We start from the raw sequence: 21,439 nt of genomic DNA on the forward strand, positions 1-21,439 counted from the left end.
TTCCTCTCTTCAGGCTACTTAGACTTCTCAGATGTACACATTTTGTCTGTAAAATGAGATTTAATGTTGCCATCTGGTTTACAGATCCTAAGAAGAAAAGTACTGAAGTGTGAAAGGTCCTACCTTTATCTAGAGAAGCAGCTGATGGTGTCACCGGATTTCTAGGACGGTGTGACCAGCCAGCTACCTACGGGCTACTGCTAGTCCTTGAACCATAACCAGGGGATTGGTGAACTGGAAAAAAATTCTTATTAATTGTGACAGCTGGGAGCAAAGCCAAATGCTTTGTAATAGTAATGTGTATGTAAAAACAGGAATAATAAGTATGCTGTTTATGTTAGAAGTAAATTATTGAGGTACTTAAAGTTTTAGAGATTTGGGAAGTTGATTTTTCTTTTTAACAGTGGGTGAATAAAGAGGAAGGGTAGTTAGAGACCTATTTCTGGCTGTTGTAGCAGATAACTAGACTGAAACTGTTGAAAAAAATTGCATGATTTAAGCTGCATGCACACAATCCTCACTCCCAAAGGAGAAGTATTTCTTGGGGTAAGGGACACAGCTTTGAGTCACCAAGAAGTGCTGAATAAAACCATTTCCTTGGCATCTAGTAGCAGAGAAACATGTGATTACCCAACACATACTGCATCCAAGAAAATAACAGAGAACATTTTTGAGTGTCATTGGCTAGATGTTTGCTAAAACTTCTGCTTAAGCTTTAACTGTTTTATATAGTGCGAAACAAGCAGAGCAGGAGGACAATGAGGATTTTATCCAGGGGATGTTTCAAATGCCTTCCATAGGGAGAATTTACTTTGCAGAGAAAGTAATTGGTATAGATATGGTAAAACTGTAGTAAATGGGAATGTGCCACGGCTGTGTAAAATGAAGTAAGTAGCTGATAACAGCTGCAGATTATCTTCAACGACTCTATTTTGAGACCACTTATCTGTAGGAAGCTACTATTGCTTTCAACCTCTTTTGAATCATCTGCCCCTAAATGTTTTCCATCAAATTTGAGGTTTATCTGTAGCAAGTGTAGGTCTATTGTGTTCCTGATCTGTGCACCCTGTACTCGGTCTGAGGGCTGCGCTGAGGGATTCAAAGAATGGATGTGTTCACTCTTAGTCGATAATTTTAGTTGATAAGTTGTCCTTCATAATTAAATAGTAGTAGCCCATACTGATTAAGGAAACAGTACAAGCCAATGTGGGAACTGAAAAATGGAAAATTCTGGTTGTGAGCCCCAGTGAGCACAGCCCCTGCGGTGTGGTGACTTTCGGCTGGGTGTGGGTACTGTCCGTCTGTCAGGCTGAGACCTTCAGAAATTGCTGGTCCTGTGTATTTTTGTGTCATTTAAAATCTAATTGCACCAAACTTCAGTGCTTTAGGATCCTTCTTCAGAGTCAGACTCCTTGAGAGACACACTATGGACTTGCATAATGGCATTTGTAAGGCAAGTAACTTCCTTTAGGACACAGAGACAGCGTGAAACTGTCACATAGCAAGAAACTGGACTCTGCAGGATACTAGCTATTTTTGTATGTCCTACTTGTTTTTTTTTTTTAAAAAAAAAGTTCATAAAAATAGAATGCACATTTGGTTACCCCTCTGGCCGCCAGACACTGGGCTCGCTGCCTCCCTGCTGACTTCTCCAGAGCTCTGCACACAAGCCCCTATGAAGAGCAGCTTTGGTTTCATAATGCCAGCCCAGTATCTTTTTAATATCGTGCTGCTACTGGTACATTTTTCACATCAGGAAATGAAAATGATTTTGATGAAGAGCAGTGCTGTTTTTAGCTGTAAGATAGGATTAGTCTACTTTCCAGTTCTTTTTTCTAAACAGAATCCGTGCCAACTGGAAATGATCCAGTTGGTTGCAAAATGACATGGGAGCAGTTTGGTCAGGAATATTTGCTTTTTCACCCTGGGGTTTCTTCCATCTGCCTACTAAAACAATTATATCACCGCAAGACTGAAATTCCCTCGTCCGTATCCTGTCTGGTAGCGGTCAGTGCTAGCGGCTATTGAGGCAGATAGAAACCATTGCCTCTCCTGCTCCCTCTGCATAACTTGTAAGTAGCCCGGACCCAGCATCTCCCCTCTAGATGCTGGGAAGCTGCGTACAGCTACACCCAAAGCCTTCTCCCTTCCAGCCTGCACAAGCCCAATTTTCTGCAATACACTCTTTGATTTCGTTAGGTTTGATAACACTCTAAAGTCCTGGAGACTAATTAGGCACTATATTGGAAATGAAAATACGCCATCATATTTTTTTTTTGATCAGCAATGTGTAGACCTCTACACGGCATTTCTCTGAATGGGCATCAATGCAGCTTGAGATATCGGTGTCCTCTGAAGGCTGTGACCTGTCTCTGGAGATAAAACAGCCTCTCAAAGTGCAAAGCATGTTTTTTTTTTTTTTTTTTTTTTTTTTTTTTTTCACTGAAGTTTATTCAAACTGGAAAGCATTGTCAGGTTTTTATAGGACAATGCCGAAATGGATGCTAGTGACAATATAAAGCAGCTTAGAGGGAAGAGTGTATAATCTCTCTTTATGCAGATGCTTTCCATCCATTTTCTTCCATGATCTGCAAAATCAAATTCACAGTTAAACTCTCCGAAATGATAACAGCATTAAGCTCAGCTGTAGCCAGCAGATTATAGCTAATCAGAGGCTCCTCGGTGGGCACAAAGCGGGTGAGTGTGGGAGGATGCTACACTCGCAGTCCTTTATGGTGGTCTCTTTCAGGGCCATGCATTAATGTAATCATGGTAGTTCTGCCATTTGAAATGAAGAGGAGCAGATTGCTGCCTGTGGTTATCCTTCTCTCTTGTGTCTGTCTGTGCATACACTGGCTGGTGTCTTTCCATTTTTTACATCGTGATTCCTGTTGTGAGGAAAGGCTGTATCCTATGTAATAATAAAAAGGAATTCATTTTATCTTCTCCTTCATCTAAATGCATTAACATAACCAAACCAGGATGCCAGGAAATGGCCTCAAGTTGCACCAGGGGAGGTTTAGGTTAGACGTCAGGAAGAATTGCTTCATGGAGAGGGTAGGCAGGCACTGGGACAGGCTGCCCAGGGAGGTGGGGGAGTCCCCCTGGAGACATTTAAGAGACATGTGGAAGTGGCACTGAGGGACGTGTCTTAACAGTGGTCTTGGTAGTGTTATGTCATTGTTGGACTTGATATTATGACTCTTCCAGCCTAAATGATAAATGACTCTAATAAGAAAATGTTCCAGTTTAATTTTCTTTATAATAGCTCGTATCACAGAATCATTCTGGTTGGAAAAACCCTCCAAGATCATCTGGTCCAACCATCCCCCTACTACCAAAGTCACCCGCTAAACCATGTCCCTAAGCACCACGTCCAACCATGGTGCTGTGTTTTGGATTTGTGAGCGGAATAGCGCTGATAACGCCGCGGTGTTTCAGTGTAAGCATTGCTCAGCACCAGTCGAGTCGAAGACCCTTCTGCTCCTCATGCTGCCCTGCCACAAGGAGCTAGGAGGGGACACAATCAGGACAGCTCACCTAGGCTGCCCAGAGGGATGTCCCATACCACGTGGCATCATATGGCAGCACTTGTGTATCACTTGTTTTTCTTTTTTCTTATTAATCTGCCTTTATCAAAACCTCCATATTTTCTAACTTTTGCCCTTCCGATTCTCTCCCCACGTCCAGCTGTGGGGCTGGGAGGGAGGGCAAGCCAGTGGTTGCGTGGTGCTCAGCTGCTAATGAGGTTAAACCACGACACATACTAACGAATTAGCAAAGGAAGGACTACAAAGAGTTAAGCAGGTTGCAAATGAAATGTACATAAAGAATTGGTAATGAAGACACACTGGCAAGCTACAGAGGGAAACTTTCATGAATCATAAAAGCCTTTTCTGGAAATGATTTTGCTTAAGAGATTGCAGCAACTCAACATATTTTTGCTGGATCTCTCAAATTAAAAGAGATTTCATGGTTACTAAAGGAAAAAGAATGAAAACAACAACAAAAAAAGCAAAAGCAACAACCCTCAAACCAACCGAAAACCAACCCAAAATAACCCCAACGTATACTTTCTGTTTGCTCGATTTGGAGTAGTGCAGAAAGTTTGCATTTTGATTCGTAGGAACCAAGTTGGTTTTCAGATTACAAGACAACAATTTTCAAGCAAAGCGTGATTTCGATGTAGATAAAACAAGTTTTGGAAATGCTCGTATTTTAATTTTGGAGAGCCGGGGGTGTAAGTCAGAGCTGAGCTGGTGCTGCGGTACGTATGGACTCGTGTTCCTTTCCCGAGGCACATCATGTTCCAGTCCTGAACGGGGAATTGCCACCTACGTGTGACCACATTAGGTGTGACCCCCAACAAGCCCGGCTGGGGAACAGCGAGTGATTCATCTAATGGCTTACTTCTCCGTGTACACCTTCCATAGGACCACTCTGGAAACATTAATATCATTTTCTCCCAAGAATTGCGTTGGGTTTCTTCCGCTATGCCCTACAACAAGTGAGGATTGAACATCAAAAGTGTTCTAGAAACCTTTTTTTTTTTTAAACTCAACGATTATAAAGTTAAGGGAGAACTAGGCCAAGGAATCCATATTTCTTTTAGGAAACCTGAAGGACTCTCTTGAGTGGTTACTGGACCAGACGCAGAGGTTCAGAAAAAAGAAGGTTGTAGCTGTATCCGGTCTTTTGGTCCTTTTGAGCATTTCCTGTCTTGAACCTTGTAGAACTTCACACACAAGCCCTTTGTTGATCTAGGTGATAACCAGGACTGTTAGTGGAGCCTGAGCCAAGCTTGGGCTGAGCCCAACTAAGCAATGAGCATGTCCCGCAGAGGTACGGTGCGTTAACCAAGCACAAAATGCAGAAGGGTGTGCTGTGATGTGGTGTAAGCATCCCTCATGCATCCTCGAACCCTCAAACCCTTATCTAGCCCATCAGGTGGAATCTGTTGGATTTGCACGTGACATCCGTTCAGTTACAGTGGCTGCTGTGTGACCAGTTTGAGTTCCTTCTATCTCCTACAGCGAGCTGAATGAGCCGGGATGTCTGAAACGGATCCTGAGAGGCATTCCCATGTCCCTCTCCTTGCTGTACTTGCAAGCAGAAGGCTTCATCTCTGTGCACCTTTGTTCTTCTCTGACCCAAGCTGATTTTTTCTTGGTTTTCTTTTTTACCACATAGTTCTGCTGAAAGGCACCGTTATTGAACTTCTTCACGTAGCGTCGTGCTTGAAGCGCTGTTTACATGTGATTTATGTGGGTTTGCTGCAGACTCCGTTTAGTTGCTCACCCAGAGGTAGCATATTGCTGCTCTTGCTGTGTTTTTATCGTGCAGCGAGACTCCAGACATAGAGGCTGCAGCTTCTAGGAGCTGTTCACATGTATATAGAAAGCAGACCTGCGGGAGTAATTTACAAACGAAGTGTAAGACGGAAGGGCAGATGGGCCAGACTGACTGGCAAGAATAAGGAGCAGTAAAACAGCACCATGAGAGCGTCAGACAGTGGTCACACTTGTGCATATTTTGCCCTCTGTTACGGGCTGCAACAGCAGGGAGAGAGGCAAGAGAGGAGGTAAGAGCTTCGTTCTTTTATGCTGTAGTACAGGGGTGAAAAGACTAAGGCATGGCTGTACACTGGCTTCTACACTTTTGTCTCTGGTCAATTGTTTTAATTTGTGTTTGAAGTTAACATTCAGCACAGATTTTCTTCGATTTTCTTCTGAGAATGAATATTGCTGGGTCAATCATTTTCCCGTCTACCTTTTTCCCCTTAAATAACATTCATGAAAGAGCAAGAGATTCTCTTCCCCTCTCCTGCTGTTTTGTTGTTGTTGTTGTTTTTTCTAATAGAGGGTCACCTTCAAAGTTATTGCTGTCCTTTCTCAATCAAACCTTGCTGGAACTCTATTTTGAATTATGTTAGTGCAGTTTGCATTCGGTTGCATTTCGCATCGAGACAGGAAGGGGAAAAGCATTCCCCGCGACTGTGATGAGAAACAGCTATGTGGATCACTGTGGGCAACCCAGTGAATCAGGAATGGGCAAGACAAGCATTTTATTTGTTTAAACCGTCCCATGGCTTTTTCTTGTTTATTTTTCTATTTAACTGGGCTGAAAAAGACAGGGAATGAATAATACGCATTTTACGGATGCTTTACAACATTACATCTCCAAGCATATAAATAAAACTAAGTTTTCTTCAGCTCTTTTAGTGTTTTCTTTCTTATATTTCATTCTCATATTCAGCATTCGGGCCAGTGAGGTTCTGCTTCTGTGTCACTGGCACCAGCAGAGGTGTCCCCTGGCACTCCAACAGGCTTGGCAACAAGAGACCGAGCTTTCCAGATCATCTGACTTTCAGGATCATCTAATTAAGTAGATTTCTCCTGAATGGAAATGGAAAATGGTGCTTCTCTCCCCACAGTTCCCCTACGTGGGCACTCTAAGCACACGTATGTCCTCACCTCACTTTCACCACACAGAAACCAAGAGTGGTCCACCTCAAAGGGCCAACGGGATAAAACTTCAAGTTTTCGGTCATCAATGAAAAATAGCATAAGAGCATGAATATTTCAGATTCTGTTTTTTCACAGTCCCTAAATTTATACAGTGGTATGAAGATTTTTCATGCTGTTTCTCATAATGAATAACCTTACAGCCCTGGTTTCCTGCACAGGTTTGACTAGCAGCCCCTTATTTGCTATTGTCCATTACATTTTATTTATTTCAGGCTTTTTCAGGAATGCCAGCTAGCCATCACTGGGAGAGATACCAGCTTGAGTCTACACCAGCACATTTTTTAGTCTGAGCTGGGTGTTCTCACGAGGCAACTCTCCTGTTGATCTCCATTAACTGGGCTTTCGTTCATGTCACAGATCAGTCCATGAACTGGATTCCTTTCAGATGAAATTACTCCAGGAGCGTGCCTGGTGAGCTCCAGCTGCTAACGGGGTCCAGTCCGTGGCACCTGATCAGAAAGTCCTCAGCACCCCCTGTGCAGATCTGCTCCGACTGGAATGCCCTTGTTGGTAGAGACATAGCAGCTATCGGTAAAAACTAATTAAGGTTGTTTTTCTTCCACACCTTTGTTTGCTAAATTAAGGCAATAGGAACTTTAAGAGTTATTGATGCAGCCTAGGAATATCCACAGCAATTTGTGCTACCAATTAGATGTTGGGCGTAGATGTCTCCAGCCATAAGACAGAACTGGTACCTGGTGTTGTGCTATGGACATTCCTCAATTAAACTGAAGGGAGAAGAGCTCCTTGGAGTACACTACATACATTATCCACCCGTTTATTGTTTTAATTATTAAAAAATAATAAATAATAATTTTAAAAAAACACCATATGCTTACTTCAGGGCAGCTTGCAAGGCCCTTTTCTTCATGCATTCATTATTAGCATTATTTTCATCATTCTCAAGCCGAAATGCAACACTGCCATTTGGAAATACAGGAATTATTTTAAGTGCTCCACAAACTTGCTCTTCCATTTCTTTTTTCACCACCAAATATTGTTGGGAAAAAATAAAAAAAAAGGATTGAGGAATGATGCACAAAATAGTGTCCTGCATGGCAATGAAAAGGAGCTTCCCAGAGACCAGCCTGATGTCTCTGCAGAGCACTCCCTAGACGGGGCAGAACTAACGGATCTATTCCTACAACATGCATTCGGCCAGCCGGCTGGGAAGCCTCCTTCCCGTGTTTTGGGGATGTGGCATCTGGAACTGGAGTGCTTCCAATGTGGAGCGTTCAAAAAAGCTGTCGCGGGCAATAGAGGAAAATAGCAGAGCTCCTATGAAAAAAATAAAAAAAAAGAAATGTAAAGTGTGGATTTTTCTTCAAGCTCAATCGTTGGGTGTGAAATTGAATTGAGAAGTCTCCAAAGTATATTAAATCACCCCCCTGGCATTACCACAGGAACGGTTTATTTCATCTTGAAGGCGCCTTTGGTTTCCAGATCAGTGGAGCTGAGCAGGAGGAATGTGCGTCACTTTGAGGTAAACAGGGATGTGAGCTGGTTAAAAACAGAAAAGGCAACGCAGCAAAATTCTGTGCCCCTGACATTTGTCAGCCGCTTCTGAAACGTGAATGCTGCTTCCATTAAGCTTTAGGGCAGATATTATCTCCGTGCCTTTTGTTGTGCTGATGAATTGGAAGCAGGACATGCATTTGTTTAGTTCGCTTGGTTTTCAAGAGGCAAGTCTGCCTTGTTTTGTTCACCAGGAGGCTGGCGGTGCCACTGCAGTGCTATCACTCCTTGCTGGACTGCCCTTATGCAGGAGGACTGGTGGTGAGGGATACTCTTACAGCCTCCATCCCAGCATGAGGTGGAGCTATCAGGCTTCTTCCAGCTTGACGTTTCCTTTTCCAACCTTACCGATTCTATGATTCTCTTTCTTTTTTTTTTTTCTTTCACGGCCATCTTTTGTGAGATGATGAATTACAAATGCCTACAGCACATTATGTAACGGCTGTTACCTTTGCTCAAAATCTGTTTCTGGAGCAAGACGCCGAATCTGCAAGCAGTAAACCTTTTATCCACTATTTTTGGTGTTAATATCTGGCATGTAAGGAGGGCAAAACCCTGGAGATGCAACCTTCAGCATCTACAGGACCTATGTAGATGCAGCCAAAGCTTCACTGACCTAAGTCTAACACGGCAGGATGCCTGAGCCACAGACTTAGGCATGCTTTGTGGCTACGTGTGTGCTAGCTAGCGTCGGTTCCCTGCAAAGAGCAGAGTAATCAGGTCACTCATTATCAGGTCTGCAACACAAAATGTGCATCTTTCTAATCGCATAGTAGGACTTAAGGATATGAAGAACCCCTTTAACATTGCCAGGACAGCAATAGTCCAAGCAAATCAGTTTTGTTTTAAGCAGAGAAAGCAAAATTTAAGCAGAGAGAGCAAAATTTAATGTTTGCCTTTTTATTATTATTTGTTATGTTTTTTATATTTTTAACCTTGTACTGTTTTATTTCATCTTTGGCTCACAATTTACCTGACCTCCACCCCTTACCAACAACCAAACAAGCTGCACGAACTGGGGTAGGAAACTCGTGTCGGTTTGTTGATGTACTGAGACAATTGTGCAATTTGGAAAGATTTGTGTTTAAAATAAATGAAAACAAATAAATGAGGAAAAAAAAAAAAGGCACAAAAAAAAACAAACTCTTTTTACTCCTGTCTGAATGCTCTGATCTAAATGTGGTTTTCTGTTTAGGAAGAGCTGTGCAGAACTTTGCACTTTGCCAAGGTGAGAAATACAACAAAACCTGGGTGACCAGGCAGTCGTTGCAGAGGACTTTGTAATTTTGGTTCCCTGGCAAAATACCCAGTCTGCCCTGTTTTTTTTTCCTCCTTTTCAAAATTTCTCACGTGTAGAAACTTCTAAAACATACCCCGGTGAATGACAGCTGGAAGGGCACATTTCACAATTAAAAGATAGGATGGGGAGAACCTGTGCCTTAAGGTGATCACTGAGTGATTAATTAATATTTTAGCTGCCTGCCATTTCTTACAGGCATGAGGATGAGACCGTGGGAGCTCTTTATTGATCATCATCATAACTGGTTTAAACTATTTCCGCCCTTTCCATCACTCCTGCAATTTAACTGGCAATCAGTAGTGCTTTCTCATACACACTTCCCAAGCTGCCTGACAAGTTTGACTTTTTTAGAACTAGAAAATGTGATAGTTTTGGTTAGGCTGCTGATTCCACTGGCTACTTCCACATAACACATTCACACACTTCACTGGGGTTACCTTCAACTGCCTGTGGCTCGTGAAATAATTGTTAAAATCTCCTGAGGTGGCCTGAATTCTTTGAAGTTCTGTTTAGACACATTTTTAGAAATGAGCCCCTTTTTGATGGACTTGTGGAAGTAGAGAAATGCGTATTGCTGTCCCGTAATCTTTTCTTCCTATCCTTTCCATGAGAGTGATTAGCCGTTTTAGTACTTCTGGGCCAATGGCATTTCCAAATTTGACTGGACTAAATGCAAAACAGCCTCTTGAATTTGAGCCTGAATCTTTTAATAGGATGTCTGTTTCGTACCAATGCTGTTGCTTATTTTAATGCAGATAATTCAGAGTATTTCCTAACTTCTCAACATTTAGATGTAGCTGGAGACACTCTGCTTTGTGTCCCAGGTGGAGATCACCCACCTTCACCTCCAGCAATGGGCTCACCACTTTTCTGGCCATGCTTGCAGTCCCCTTCTGTTGCTCTTCCAACCTGCCTCTACCTTTCATGATCCCGGATGACAAGAGCCACACACAGCCAGACTAGCTCCTTACGGTACCCTTTAAGTGGCACTGACACATTGCAATCTTGAAACTACTTCCCGATGGTACTTCCTAGCATCTCGTGTATATATAGATACATGTGTACACACACAAGTGTGCCACTTCAGTGACTCTGTCCCTCTAGGATTAAGCTGCCAGCCCATCCTCATTGTTGTAAACTGGGAATTTTCAATTGATTTTTCAATTTCATTTTTTTTCTTCTCAATTTTCAATCAATACTTGACTCCTACGTGCACAGCCTCCATATGTTCTGCCAATTTTCATCTGGTGCTCCGTGGGAGCTCTGTGGTATTACAACCAGTCCGGCTATGCTGAAGCAGGAGACACTGGACTCTGAGATAGGAGTTTTTATTCTAGGAAAGTTTATATCAAATGCAGAGCTCATTTCAGGAAAAAAAAAACACAACTATTTCATAATTATAAACGATGTCTTGGTTGTTGCAAGCAATTAGTTACTTGGGTTCTCTTTTATATAAATGAACAGAAAAAAAAATGGAAATTGAAAAAACGTTTGCTTTGTTTGCCTACAAAACTCCAGGAAAAAGGATTAGACCGAAGTTTTAAATCACAACCATCTCCTAAATCAAATGTGTAACAAGGGTGATAATGCGCGTAAACACACTGAAGAATAAAAAGCAATTTGTGTAGGAGCTCTAGGGCTCGAATCCAGCGCTCAGTGATGGCTGCGGAAAGACTTCCATTGATTTGAATTAGGCTTTGGCTTTTGTCCTGAGCGAGCACAATACCAGCGGAGCTATTCATGGACGAAGTGTTTGGAAATAAATCACAGGGACACAGCACTGGAAGGAACTTGCTGCGGCAGAGCCCCATTCACTTGCTAATTCAGGCAGCCGTGGTTTGCAGTGCTCGTGTGGTTACTTCGTCGTGGTCCCCTGCATGAACTGACCAAATGCCATCTTCAAAAAGCCTTTCGCCGCTGCTGCTGTAATGGGAAGGCTGTTTCTGAGTCATTACTCCCGTGTTTGAAACCTTTTTCGAACTTCTAGACTAAACCTGTTCATGCCAATTGTTTCCGCTTGTTTTATGCCAACGCAGCCCTCCAGTTTAAATGGCTTTTTCTTTACTCTGCACCATTCTGGTAAATTACGGATGGCAGTCATGTCTCCTCTCCATGGCTTGGCTTGGCTTTGCTAAATAAACTAAGCATTTTAATTTCTTACTCGGTAAGTTGTTCATTCCTTTTATCTTGGTAGCCTTTATGGGAACCTATTCCCATTTGGCTTAATCTTTGTGGGATGCAGGCAGCAAAGCCTGTAACCTTAATGAGGTGTAATGGGGCTTTATATAAACTTGTTAATGCTTCCCTTGCTTTACTGGAAATACTTTTCCAGATGCAGCCGGTGCTTTGTTTGCCTCCTCATGGCTGCATTTCACCGATCTCTTCTGTTGTGTGCCTTGCAGGCTCTGGCTCCCCAGGCAGGCTCCTGTTTAGCGGCAGCAATAGGATTGAGTCCACGGGTGCACACCTTTGCTCTTGTACTCTGGGACTTGGAGCTTGGGTGTCACTGCACTTCCCCTTCTTCCTTGGATGGTGCTCTGCTCGTCCTCACATCGGCTGTCATAAATCACAGAATCATTCAGGTTGGAAAAGCCCTCCAAGATCACCTGCTCCAACCACCCCCCTGCCACCAATGTCACCCACTGAACCATGTCCCCAAGCACCACGTCCAACCTCTCCTTGAACACCCCCAGGGACGGGGACTCCACCACCTCCCTGGGCAGCTCGTCCCAGTGCCCGACTGCTCTTTCTGAGCAGAAATGTCTCCTCATTTCCAACCTGAACCTCCTCTGGTGCAACTTGAGGCCATTCCCTCTAGTCCTATCACTAGTTACCTGTGAGAAGAGGCCGACCCCCAGCTCCCAGCTAATCAGCAGCTGTCCTTACAGCGTTCCTACATCGTGCTAATTTTGTTAACAATAATAATAAAAAGCCCAGGAACTGCTAGGGGTGCAGAACAATGGGATACAGGAGCCGAGGTGAGGTTGCAGGTGAGGTGTGGGGAAGGCAGCCCATGCTGAAGAGGGGGCACAGAGCCCCCAGGAGAGTAGATGAGAACTGCAGTACTGGACAAATGAACGCCACTGAAATTTGTCAGAGCATTAATTGGGTCCCACAGAGATGTACTTCGGATGGATGAAGACTGCCAGGATCCGGGAAATAAATGCACAGCTCCTTGACTTTCTGCATTTTGACTCACTTTCTACTTTAAGATAAGCAACAGTGCTGCTTAAACTCAGTCATTTCTCTCCTTCATTCACAACTTAAAAGTATTTGAAAGTTTAGAGACTTAAAAGCATTTTAAAAATCCTGAATCGTAAAAGTGCTTTAAAAGCCCTGAATTGAGATGATTGAGTCCTGAATTATTTATCCACAAGACTTGAAAGGGAGAGAATTTGCTAAAGGTCTTCAAGACATGTACGATACATTCTCTTCCAGCCCAGAATGGCTCTGAAGGACTTTTATCCAGCTAAGGGCATTCAGCAGCTCTCAGAAGTCGCTGGCCATAGCGATTAAGGCGTGAGGCACTTCCTGGGAATTCATATCAAGCTGGGAGGAGCTGGGCCGGCTCAAGATGCAGCTGAGGGCCATTAGCTGCAGCTGGTGATTAACGACCTCTGCTGAGGTCATTACGATAATCAGCTGAAAATGCAGCAAAACCGAGAGGTGTGGATCCCTTTGGCTGGTGCAGTGGCTGTGCCTGGTGTTGGGATGAGCTGGAGGCTGGTTCCCCTCCCTGCTGTCCCGCATCATGACCCTAAACAAGGGCTGGGCTCCGTGGATGTTTTGTGTGCTGTGCAAGAAGAGGGCAAGCGTGAGACTGGCCAGTATGAGAAAACACGGATCTTCTTCCTACTAAACAGCCAGCTGCAGTAGGTAGTTACCTCCCGAGTACTCAATATTTTCTGTTACATACATTATGCAGAGCTCTGCATGTTTCTACACCCTGCTCTACACGTACATCACTCCCCTGTCCCGTTGTCTCCTTCCCCAGCCCTTTTGCCCGGGTCGCTGCAGGTTGCAGGGGCAGCATCCCAACCCTGCCAGAGCTGCGGCGACTGCTGCATTTGGCTGACCTTTAGCAGGCTGGGGCAGACTTAGGAATATTAAATCATGAAAAAAATGTCTTTTTAAAAAAAACAAACACATCAAACAAAAGCGTGAAATATTGACAATTTAAATGCTGGGTGCTATGACCAGACCTGCTTGTGCAAACCCATCAGCTTCCTGCTGTTTGTGGGATTACTGTGTGCCTTTCTTCACCCCCGACCAAACCACTGAGCTCTCTTCTCTCTTTTTTTTTTTTCCTTCAAAGTATCCCCCGTGGTGAGAGGAAGAGGTGAGCGAGGTCAGGTGAAATGAAATGAAAATCATGAAAGCTTAATAGACCACAGGGAGGTTCTTCTGAAAGGCTGCCAGGGATGGAATATCAGTTATGGGGAAGAAGACCACAGAGCTGGCAGGGAATGAAAGGAAACGTGGAACATGCGCATTAAGGTTTTGTGTTCTTTGCCATGCAACTGGTCTGCTTTCCAGTTAACTCTTCAGCAAGCCTCTGGTGCTGCCAGTAGGACACAGCTCTCCTCATGGCCCCTGGTGCTGCCTGTGGTTCTTCGGGGTACATTTTTTGAAGTTTTGTTCTCTTTGTCCTGCCTGGAAGGTAGCAGATGAGGGCCGAAGTATTGATCAGATTACACAAATCGGGTTTTCTGTTTCATCTTCTGCAGCCTCTACCAGTTAGCCACTCTAAGAGATAAGAAATTATTTTCCTCCATGGGAACAGAAGTTACATAAATACATAAGAAAGGGCTTACTTGCAGATGTGTCACAGCACACCTGAGGTTATTTTCCACCTGACATAATAGCCTTCAGTGGATGAAATATTTCAAACAGGTTTTTTTTTTCAGGATAAAGAACTCTTAATAAAAGGCGTTTTGTTCTGGTTGATTCCCCATCTTCTAAGACTTGATCACAGATGTTAAAATGCTAGGATGTTAAAATGCTAGGACTTCGCGTGGTCCTCGCTGGATGGCAGCCTCAGGTCTGAGGAAGCACAAATGTTAGACTCCATAATAACCGCTCCTTTTGTCTTAACATTTATGAATATTTGCTTGTGTGCATGAAAAGACCCGTGCAGGCATCAGCATCGATTCAAGGCCTTCAGTTTCATTCGACGATGTGACGCTGGTCTGTGTGCCCATAGCTTACAGAGAAAACAGAGGGAGTCTGATCCTCCAGGGGTGCCAACGTACCTTGGATTTCTGCTGATTTCCACATCCAGAGATTTGGTACCTCTCAGACCTCTCTCACAATGTTAAAATATCCTTACTTGTGTCACGTGCTTTTGGACGTACTGTTCTATAGCAAAACCTTTCTAAGCCTGAAATTTGTCTTTAGGACAGGTCACTGTTTTCTCCTATCTAATCACTTTTTCCTGCTGCTACGCTGACTCTCAAGGACTAGGTCTATATCTGCTCTAAGTATCTAAATGCCAAAACACACAGAAAAACATAATACGCAATGCAAAACAGCCCCGCGGTGCTGATTTGAATGTAGCCCTCAGTTCCAGCAGGCCTGGCTGTGTCTGCTGACTCTGTTGTCATTCTGCACAGTGTTTGCTTTTGTACAGATGAGATCAGTTGTCTGGCATTCTCAGTCTTCTGCCCTTTTCAGCCTCATTTCATAAAGCGCTAGGCTATCACCATCTTGCTCAACTTTTATGAGAAGTTTAATAGCCAGTGCGTTCTCAATTTGAAAACTCCTTCCCTCAAATATTTTTCCAGAGGTCAGTGCTTTTCAGACTGATGCTTTCCATAACTTCTTTTCGCGGAATTCTTTTATTCATCCGTGGACAGCCACCCCCAGGGCTGAAGCCTGCTGGTTAAACTGTCGTCCTCAAGTTCCAGATCGTGTTTTACAGACGGATGTGACAGAACACGAAGTTAATCTTCGGTATTGTTTCTTTTTCATTTGCAGGAGAAATTTGAAGGCTTGTTCCGTGCCTACGATGACTGTGTGACATTCCAGCTGTTTAAGAGCTTCAGACGCGTGCGGATAAATTTTAGCAGTCCCAAATCAGCCGCTCGTGCCAGGATAGAGCTGCATGAAACACAGTTCAGAGGGAAGAAGTTAAAGTTGTATTTCGCACAGGTAATGAAATCTCGTATCTACTTCTGTGTTAGTGCATAGCTTTTATAGAAATATTGTACAATAAAGCTGAATAAAAGCAATAAAAATTTCTCCCTTGCCCAATATTTGTGCTAAAAGATTACTCAAACATCCTTATGTTGTGTGAGCTGTACTCGCCCTGCGGGACTACAGTTAATTTAAAGGACCACTTGGGACCCAGGTTGCTTATTCAACACACACGTTACATAGCTTAGAACTGATTTACAACATCTGGTATTTTCTGTGGGTAACTTTCTAGCCATAAAAGAAAAAAAAAAGGCAGTAAAGTATGTAAGGTCATAAAAGAAGTAGGGCTGAATTATCTGGCTGCAGCCCTGAGCCACAGTTAGGTTTTCTCCAACCATTTTTTTTCCCTAACTAAATAGATGCATTAATTTTCTAAAAGAACTCATTAACTTCAAGTAAAAGGGAGAAGATAGGAGGGAGAAGAATGCCCCCAGCTTGGGGGAGATCAGTGATTATATCCATCTATTGGAAGTGGAAGATGAAGGTTTGATTCTTCTTGATCAAGGGAGAGAGAATTTGGATCTCCCAGCCAGGAATCAGAAAGATGAGGGAGCGTGAGGGCCCTGACCACCACCTCTTCTAATCGTATTTTAATAAATAGCCGTGGTCATTGTGGCTTGTGGGATACTCACCAGTGCCTATAAGCAATAGGAGTGTGCTTTCAGCTGCCAGATCAGTCCTTTAGAGGCCTTAGGTTAAAGGCAGGCTCATTTGAAGATCTTAATTAATCTAAGAGGCTGTTAAATTTTGAATCTCTACATCTGGGGCAGCACATAAGCTGCTTTGAGCCTAGGCAGAAGCAGAACCTTCTCAGGAAGATGGGAAACTGCAGCAGTGAAAACCCCAATATGCTTAACGGGTTAGATGGTTCAGAAGATTTTACAGCTGGATTTAGGTGTTGAAAATCTGCCACAGTCTCATTTTAAAGGCCCTTAACTCCTAGATCTGGCTCAGATTCTTTTCTGAAAGGTTTCAAAACCTGCTAGTAAGCAGAGTGGAGAGTCATTTCACTCTACCTGAGCAATCAAGAAATTAATAGGAAATATGAGATAAGCCAAGAAAAAGAACAACTTGCATGACAATGATTGCTCTCCATATCCAAGCTGCTTTCCTGCAAAACCATTTAGGTATCTGCACCATGTTCTCCAGTGTGTGCAATCTTAAAAGAGCTTATTAGTAATGTCCAGGGAATGAAAACGTGGAAGCAGCACAGTGTCTGGAGTGGTGTGTGTGTATATGGCCCCGAGCCAGAATGATTAAGCACTTCCAGACCTAGAAATTCTGGGGAACATGATGTGGAGAGACCCAAACCAGGTTTTTGCAGAGTCCTCCAGAAATAGCAGGGTATTTATTTTGAATTTGCTTTCATGTGAATGCAGTTTATTGCTTCTGGGCCTGAGTTGGTTTTAAACTTGCTCAGGTGTGCCTGTAGCTGTGCCATAATTCATTTATGCTGAGACTTCTTTAATAGCCAAAAAAAAAAAAAAAAAAGAGCAAGAATTAAACTAGATAAGTAAGATAGAAATAAAATGAGTATAATTAGTTGCAAATGACTAAGGAACATGATAGATTTCTTTATCACATCAACTAAAGAAACCAAGTCTTCAGAAAAGTTTCCAAAATTCCTGCCATGGTGCAAGAATTAGTGGTTTCTAGTCTAATGCCTGCTCTTATTTAGGACTGTAAGCAAGTAGATCACAACAGTATCTTTTTAGCCTCTGAAGTCTCTTAATGTGCAACTGTGAGTACCAAAGCTTTGCTCTTATTCTCAGAGAACATATACAACAGGCACAAACGTTGTAGCTTTGTTCACGTAACGGCCCCCCACAGCGTATTTACTGTAGAGGAACCATCTGCAAGGTTGAGGGGAAATTCATCTGCAGGCCTTGTCTGCTGAGACTGATGCTGAAACCCTGCCTGGGTGGCATTTGGTATGAGAAGTGCATGATTTGAGTAATCATTCCATTTCCCCATCCTAAACTAAACAGTGTATTTGTTATGCTTTAAAGATTCAGACCTCTGAGACAGATGGAGACAAGCTTCATTTGGCTCCGCCACAGCCTGCAAAACAGTTTCTCATCTCGCCTCCAGCCTCCCCACCTGTAGGGTGGCAGCCAATAGATGATGCAACACCTGTCATCAACTACGACCTTCTTTATGCAGTTTCTAAGCTAGGACCAGGTAAGCCTGTGGTCCTTGTGTGCAAAAATGTTGGACAAAACCAAATGAGAAATAGCAGCATGGAGGATAACTCGAGGAAGCTGGGGTAAAGCCTGTAAACTGGATTACGGCTTTGGATTTAAGTTTTGCTTAAAAATGAGCTTTACTTTAGGTACATACATAATTATATCTTATCTGCAGCTTGTAAGTGTTGCTTGAATAGCAGATCAAAGCTTGCTTACACAATTCATTCTTGTGCTTGTTCTTCTGTTTAGCTGAGACAACTGATGGTTTGTGTAGGGACTGGACAAATGCTTGTCCACGAGTAGAGTATTTGCTTTAAATCACACCTGCTCCGTACGGCGTTTCAAGATGCGGAATACTTCATCAAGTGTTTAAGCATCACTGCATCACCAACAGAGTGGAGAATCTCTCACGTTAACAAGTCTGTTGAGAGAGGGCTGCCACTCCCCAGTCCTGGCAGGATTGCTCTGTTGGGATTGTTTCCTGCTGACGGTGTGCAGAAAGCATGGGATAAGTTGTAGCATCTATCAAAGAATGGATATAAATGGATAATGCAGAGAGACTTTGTTCTGTCTTCAGCTTATGCTGGGAACTGAAGCTAGCTGGGATTTCTGAGGCAGTGCTTTCTCTTAGAAAATGCTTATCTGATGAAACCAACACTCTTCATAGGAGAGGATTACTTTTGATTTACTTGTCATCTTTACAGAAAGTTTTTATTTAATGCTGTTAAAGCATCCCTTTTAAAATGTTCAAAATGGAAAATGTCCCAGTTCCAGGCCCAAGTTAGAAATCAGTCGAATTTACATTCATAACCTATAAGGAAAAAATGGCATGTTAAATTACCTTCATACTGAAACAAACACTTTAGATCCCACCTAACAACAGTTGTGGGGGTCAGCTCATGAAACATACAGTTTATTGTTGAAATTCTTGTGGGCTATGAGGACTGGTTTCTCCCCAGCTGTATTAAAGATGCTGTGTTCATGTTTTGAGAGTATCTGCCAGTTGGCAGACGTCTCATCATTTGGGCATTTGTGTGACTGCCCCCACCAACAGAATGCACAGGGTGCAGGAAGATGCTTCCTGATTTGGGAGGTTTGCAGGATCTTGTATCTTTTCCTGATGGGATCTCTCACAGGGGCAGAATAGGAGATTCCTGTATTTTATTTATTCCCCTTCAGCAGGAAAGCCCGTAGAAAAGGGCTGTCAGGTCTAACTCTTTGTACTATATAGCAGATTATTGCTTCCAGAATTGGTGCTTTGCTTCTAAACTGCTGAATAAAAGGAAAACAAAAAACTCCTTTTTTTTTTTTTTTTTTTTTCCTTTGATGCAGCAGTGTTATAAATGGAAACATGTAAACGAATTCCCTAGCTAGCTGGGTAATAAATCAATTGCTGTTCTAGAGCAGTGGAATGTGAAATATCACTCATTGTTCCACACCCTGGGACAGCTTTGCGTGAAGGTCATATTCACCCTTATTTAAGGAGCCTGCAGGGAGCGGTATGAAAAGGCAGTGTGTGCTCTCTTCTTTCTATTTTTAGCACTTGTTAGAGAGATCAATTTTAGTTAACTGCAGTGGCGGTTTTAAAATAGTGTTGCAGTTCTCAGTTGTGCATTTGCTATGTTTAGAATTTCATTGAGAAACAAACGCCGCCAAAACTCATTTCTCCGTATGGCAGCAGTAAAACATGCTGCTAGACATCAACTAACACCGTTAACCTTAGGTAAGTTCATTTTTTTTTCATTCAAACAACACAATAAAAAATATAACTATAGCTTAACTATCCCCCCAAAATTGCTCACTGGCACAGTTGTGTGCATGAGTCACAACATTAGAGCCTGAGAATTGTGTCTTTAATTTGTGAGGAATTTTTAAAACACGCCGATTTGGGAAAATTAATAGCTGAGGACCAGCGAAACGCAGTTAAGCATGTAAGTAGTGAACAGATTTTTATGTGCCCTCCGTACAAGGTGACTTTTACTCGCCTGCACTGCTGGGAAGACAAGACACTCTGCTTGGACACGGAGCTGTACATCCTTACCTCTTCCATGAATATAGGTCACCCCCTCCCACAGTTGCCAGCCATAATCACCCTAGCAGGAGTCACCAACCGGAGACTCAACCCATCCCTTGGTGCAAGCCTGGGAAATCCACTCCAGAGTAAAACGACCAGGCAAGAAGTTAGTTAACAGGTTTGCAGTGTTTTTTTTTTTGTTTGTTTGTTTTTTTCCTAGCTCTATTTTTTGCAGGTGTTTCTTTGCAGCCTCGTGGCTGCACCAAGGACTGTCTAGCACCTCTAAGGTCTAATGGCAAGGATTTATTTTCCCTGCGCACCAAGGAAGCTGGGTGTTGGTCCTCCTGTGTTAAACTGAGTTCAGCGAGGGTGCATTGAGGGAGGATCTTGGGATCTTAGGGAGGACCTTGGCATGTTTATTTACTTCCTGGTTGATTGGGGTAGATTTTCACTCTCTGCATGTGTGGAGATTGAGGTTCGAGCGAGGTACGAGCGGAACAAACAGCTCGGTCACTGAGCCAGGAGCCTCTGGCTGCTTCTGACCGTTAGCCTGCCATTTCTTCAGTACATTGCAAACAGAGAAGTGTGGTCATTAATCTTCCTGATGAAAAACATGTCCGCTGTTGCCAGAACTTCCAGTAGGTGAACAGTGATGAAGATGCAGAGCGATGGCACTGACCTGGGGTGGCAGATTGGCCGTTTGCCTGTCAGGCCCAGGCTATGCCTGGCCTGCCTTTGACCTGGCTTTTTCCTGCACTTGCCACCCACCAATTTGTTGTCTAATCTAGGCCCTCGTGTGTTTTATACATTTTACAAGGTCTTAGCTGCTTCCCACTGAAGAACACAGGAAATAATTTTGCATGAGAAGTATTTGCAAGAGGGGAATCCGCTCTGCAGGTCTGTGCATACTGCAGAGAAAGGGCAGCGGGCTTTGCTCTGCCGGGTAGTGGTGTGGTGCTTTACAGACCACCTTCCTGGCACCTCTGTGGTACAAAAGGGGGAAGCAATCCTGCCCCTCTCTCTACCCACTCCCGATGTGCATATTTCTTCTTTTCTTTCCCATTACTGCTTTTTGGTCTCTTTCAAACCTGGTACCCGAAATTCTCCACAACCTCTACCCTCAGTTCCTCCCTGCAGCTCGCCTTCACAGCCTCAAGCCCCGTTCAAGGAAAACTGCAGGCCAGCAGCCCTTACAGACAGGCTGGTACCAGGCTTGGTTCTCTCCACATTTTCCAGTCCTTCCCCTGTGCACCTCCTGAATGCCCTCGAGCTACCCTCCAGGTGATGTAAAATACATTTCACACTCTGAAAGCATCATGCTGGGTGTGTTCTGAAGTGCTACAGGCGATGGCTTCTGCCCTGCTCACCTGTGTGCACAGATAAAGGAAAATGGGGAGGAAACCCTACCCAGCAAATGCCACACACGGGGATTTCATCCACGTCATGAACTGCAGGTTGTCTGTGCCCAGGTGTTTTCCAGCTCTCATGTTTCTTCTCACTGATTCAAAATAAATACTGAATACTTCCTGTAACTTCCAGTGAGGATTAAAAGGAGGCGGAGGGGCAAGCAGATGGGTGATGGATAAAATTTCCCATCTCTGTCCTTCCTCTCCCCTCTGTTCTGTGGCTCCTGCTGTCCTTCCGTCCCCTTGCCAGGGGCGGTGTACACGAGAGCTGCTGCATGGAAAGAGCTCCCTCTGCC

General features: G+C 43.5%; 1 protein-coding gene across 2 annotated transcripts in view; it reads left to right on the top strand.

Annotated features, from left to right (window-relative positions):
• Positions 1–21,439, top strand: part of RCAN2 (regulator of calcineurin 2) — a 74,020-nt gene that overhangs the window by 48,717 nt on the left and 3,864 nt on the right. For both annotated transcript variants that reach the window (XM_035321957.1, XM_035321958.1), the window contains 2 exons: positions 15,319–15,492; positions 17,547–17,718. In XM_035321957.1, coding sequence (XP_035177848.1) covers positions 15,319–15,492; positions 17,547–17,718 — 346 coding nt within the window. The remainder of the gene's footprint in view (positions 1–15,318; positions 15,493–17,546; positions 17,719–21,439) is intronic.

The sequence above is a fragment of the Oxyura jamaicensis genome, chromosome 3 (genome assembly GCF_011077185.1).
Source record: "Oxyura jamaicensis isolate SHBP4307 breed ruddy duck chromosome 3, BPBGC_Ojam_1.0, whole genome shotgun sequence".
Lineage (NCBI taxonomy): Eukaryota > Metazoa > Chordata > Aves > Anseriformes > Anatidae > Oxyura > Oxyura jamaicensis.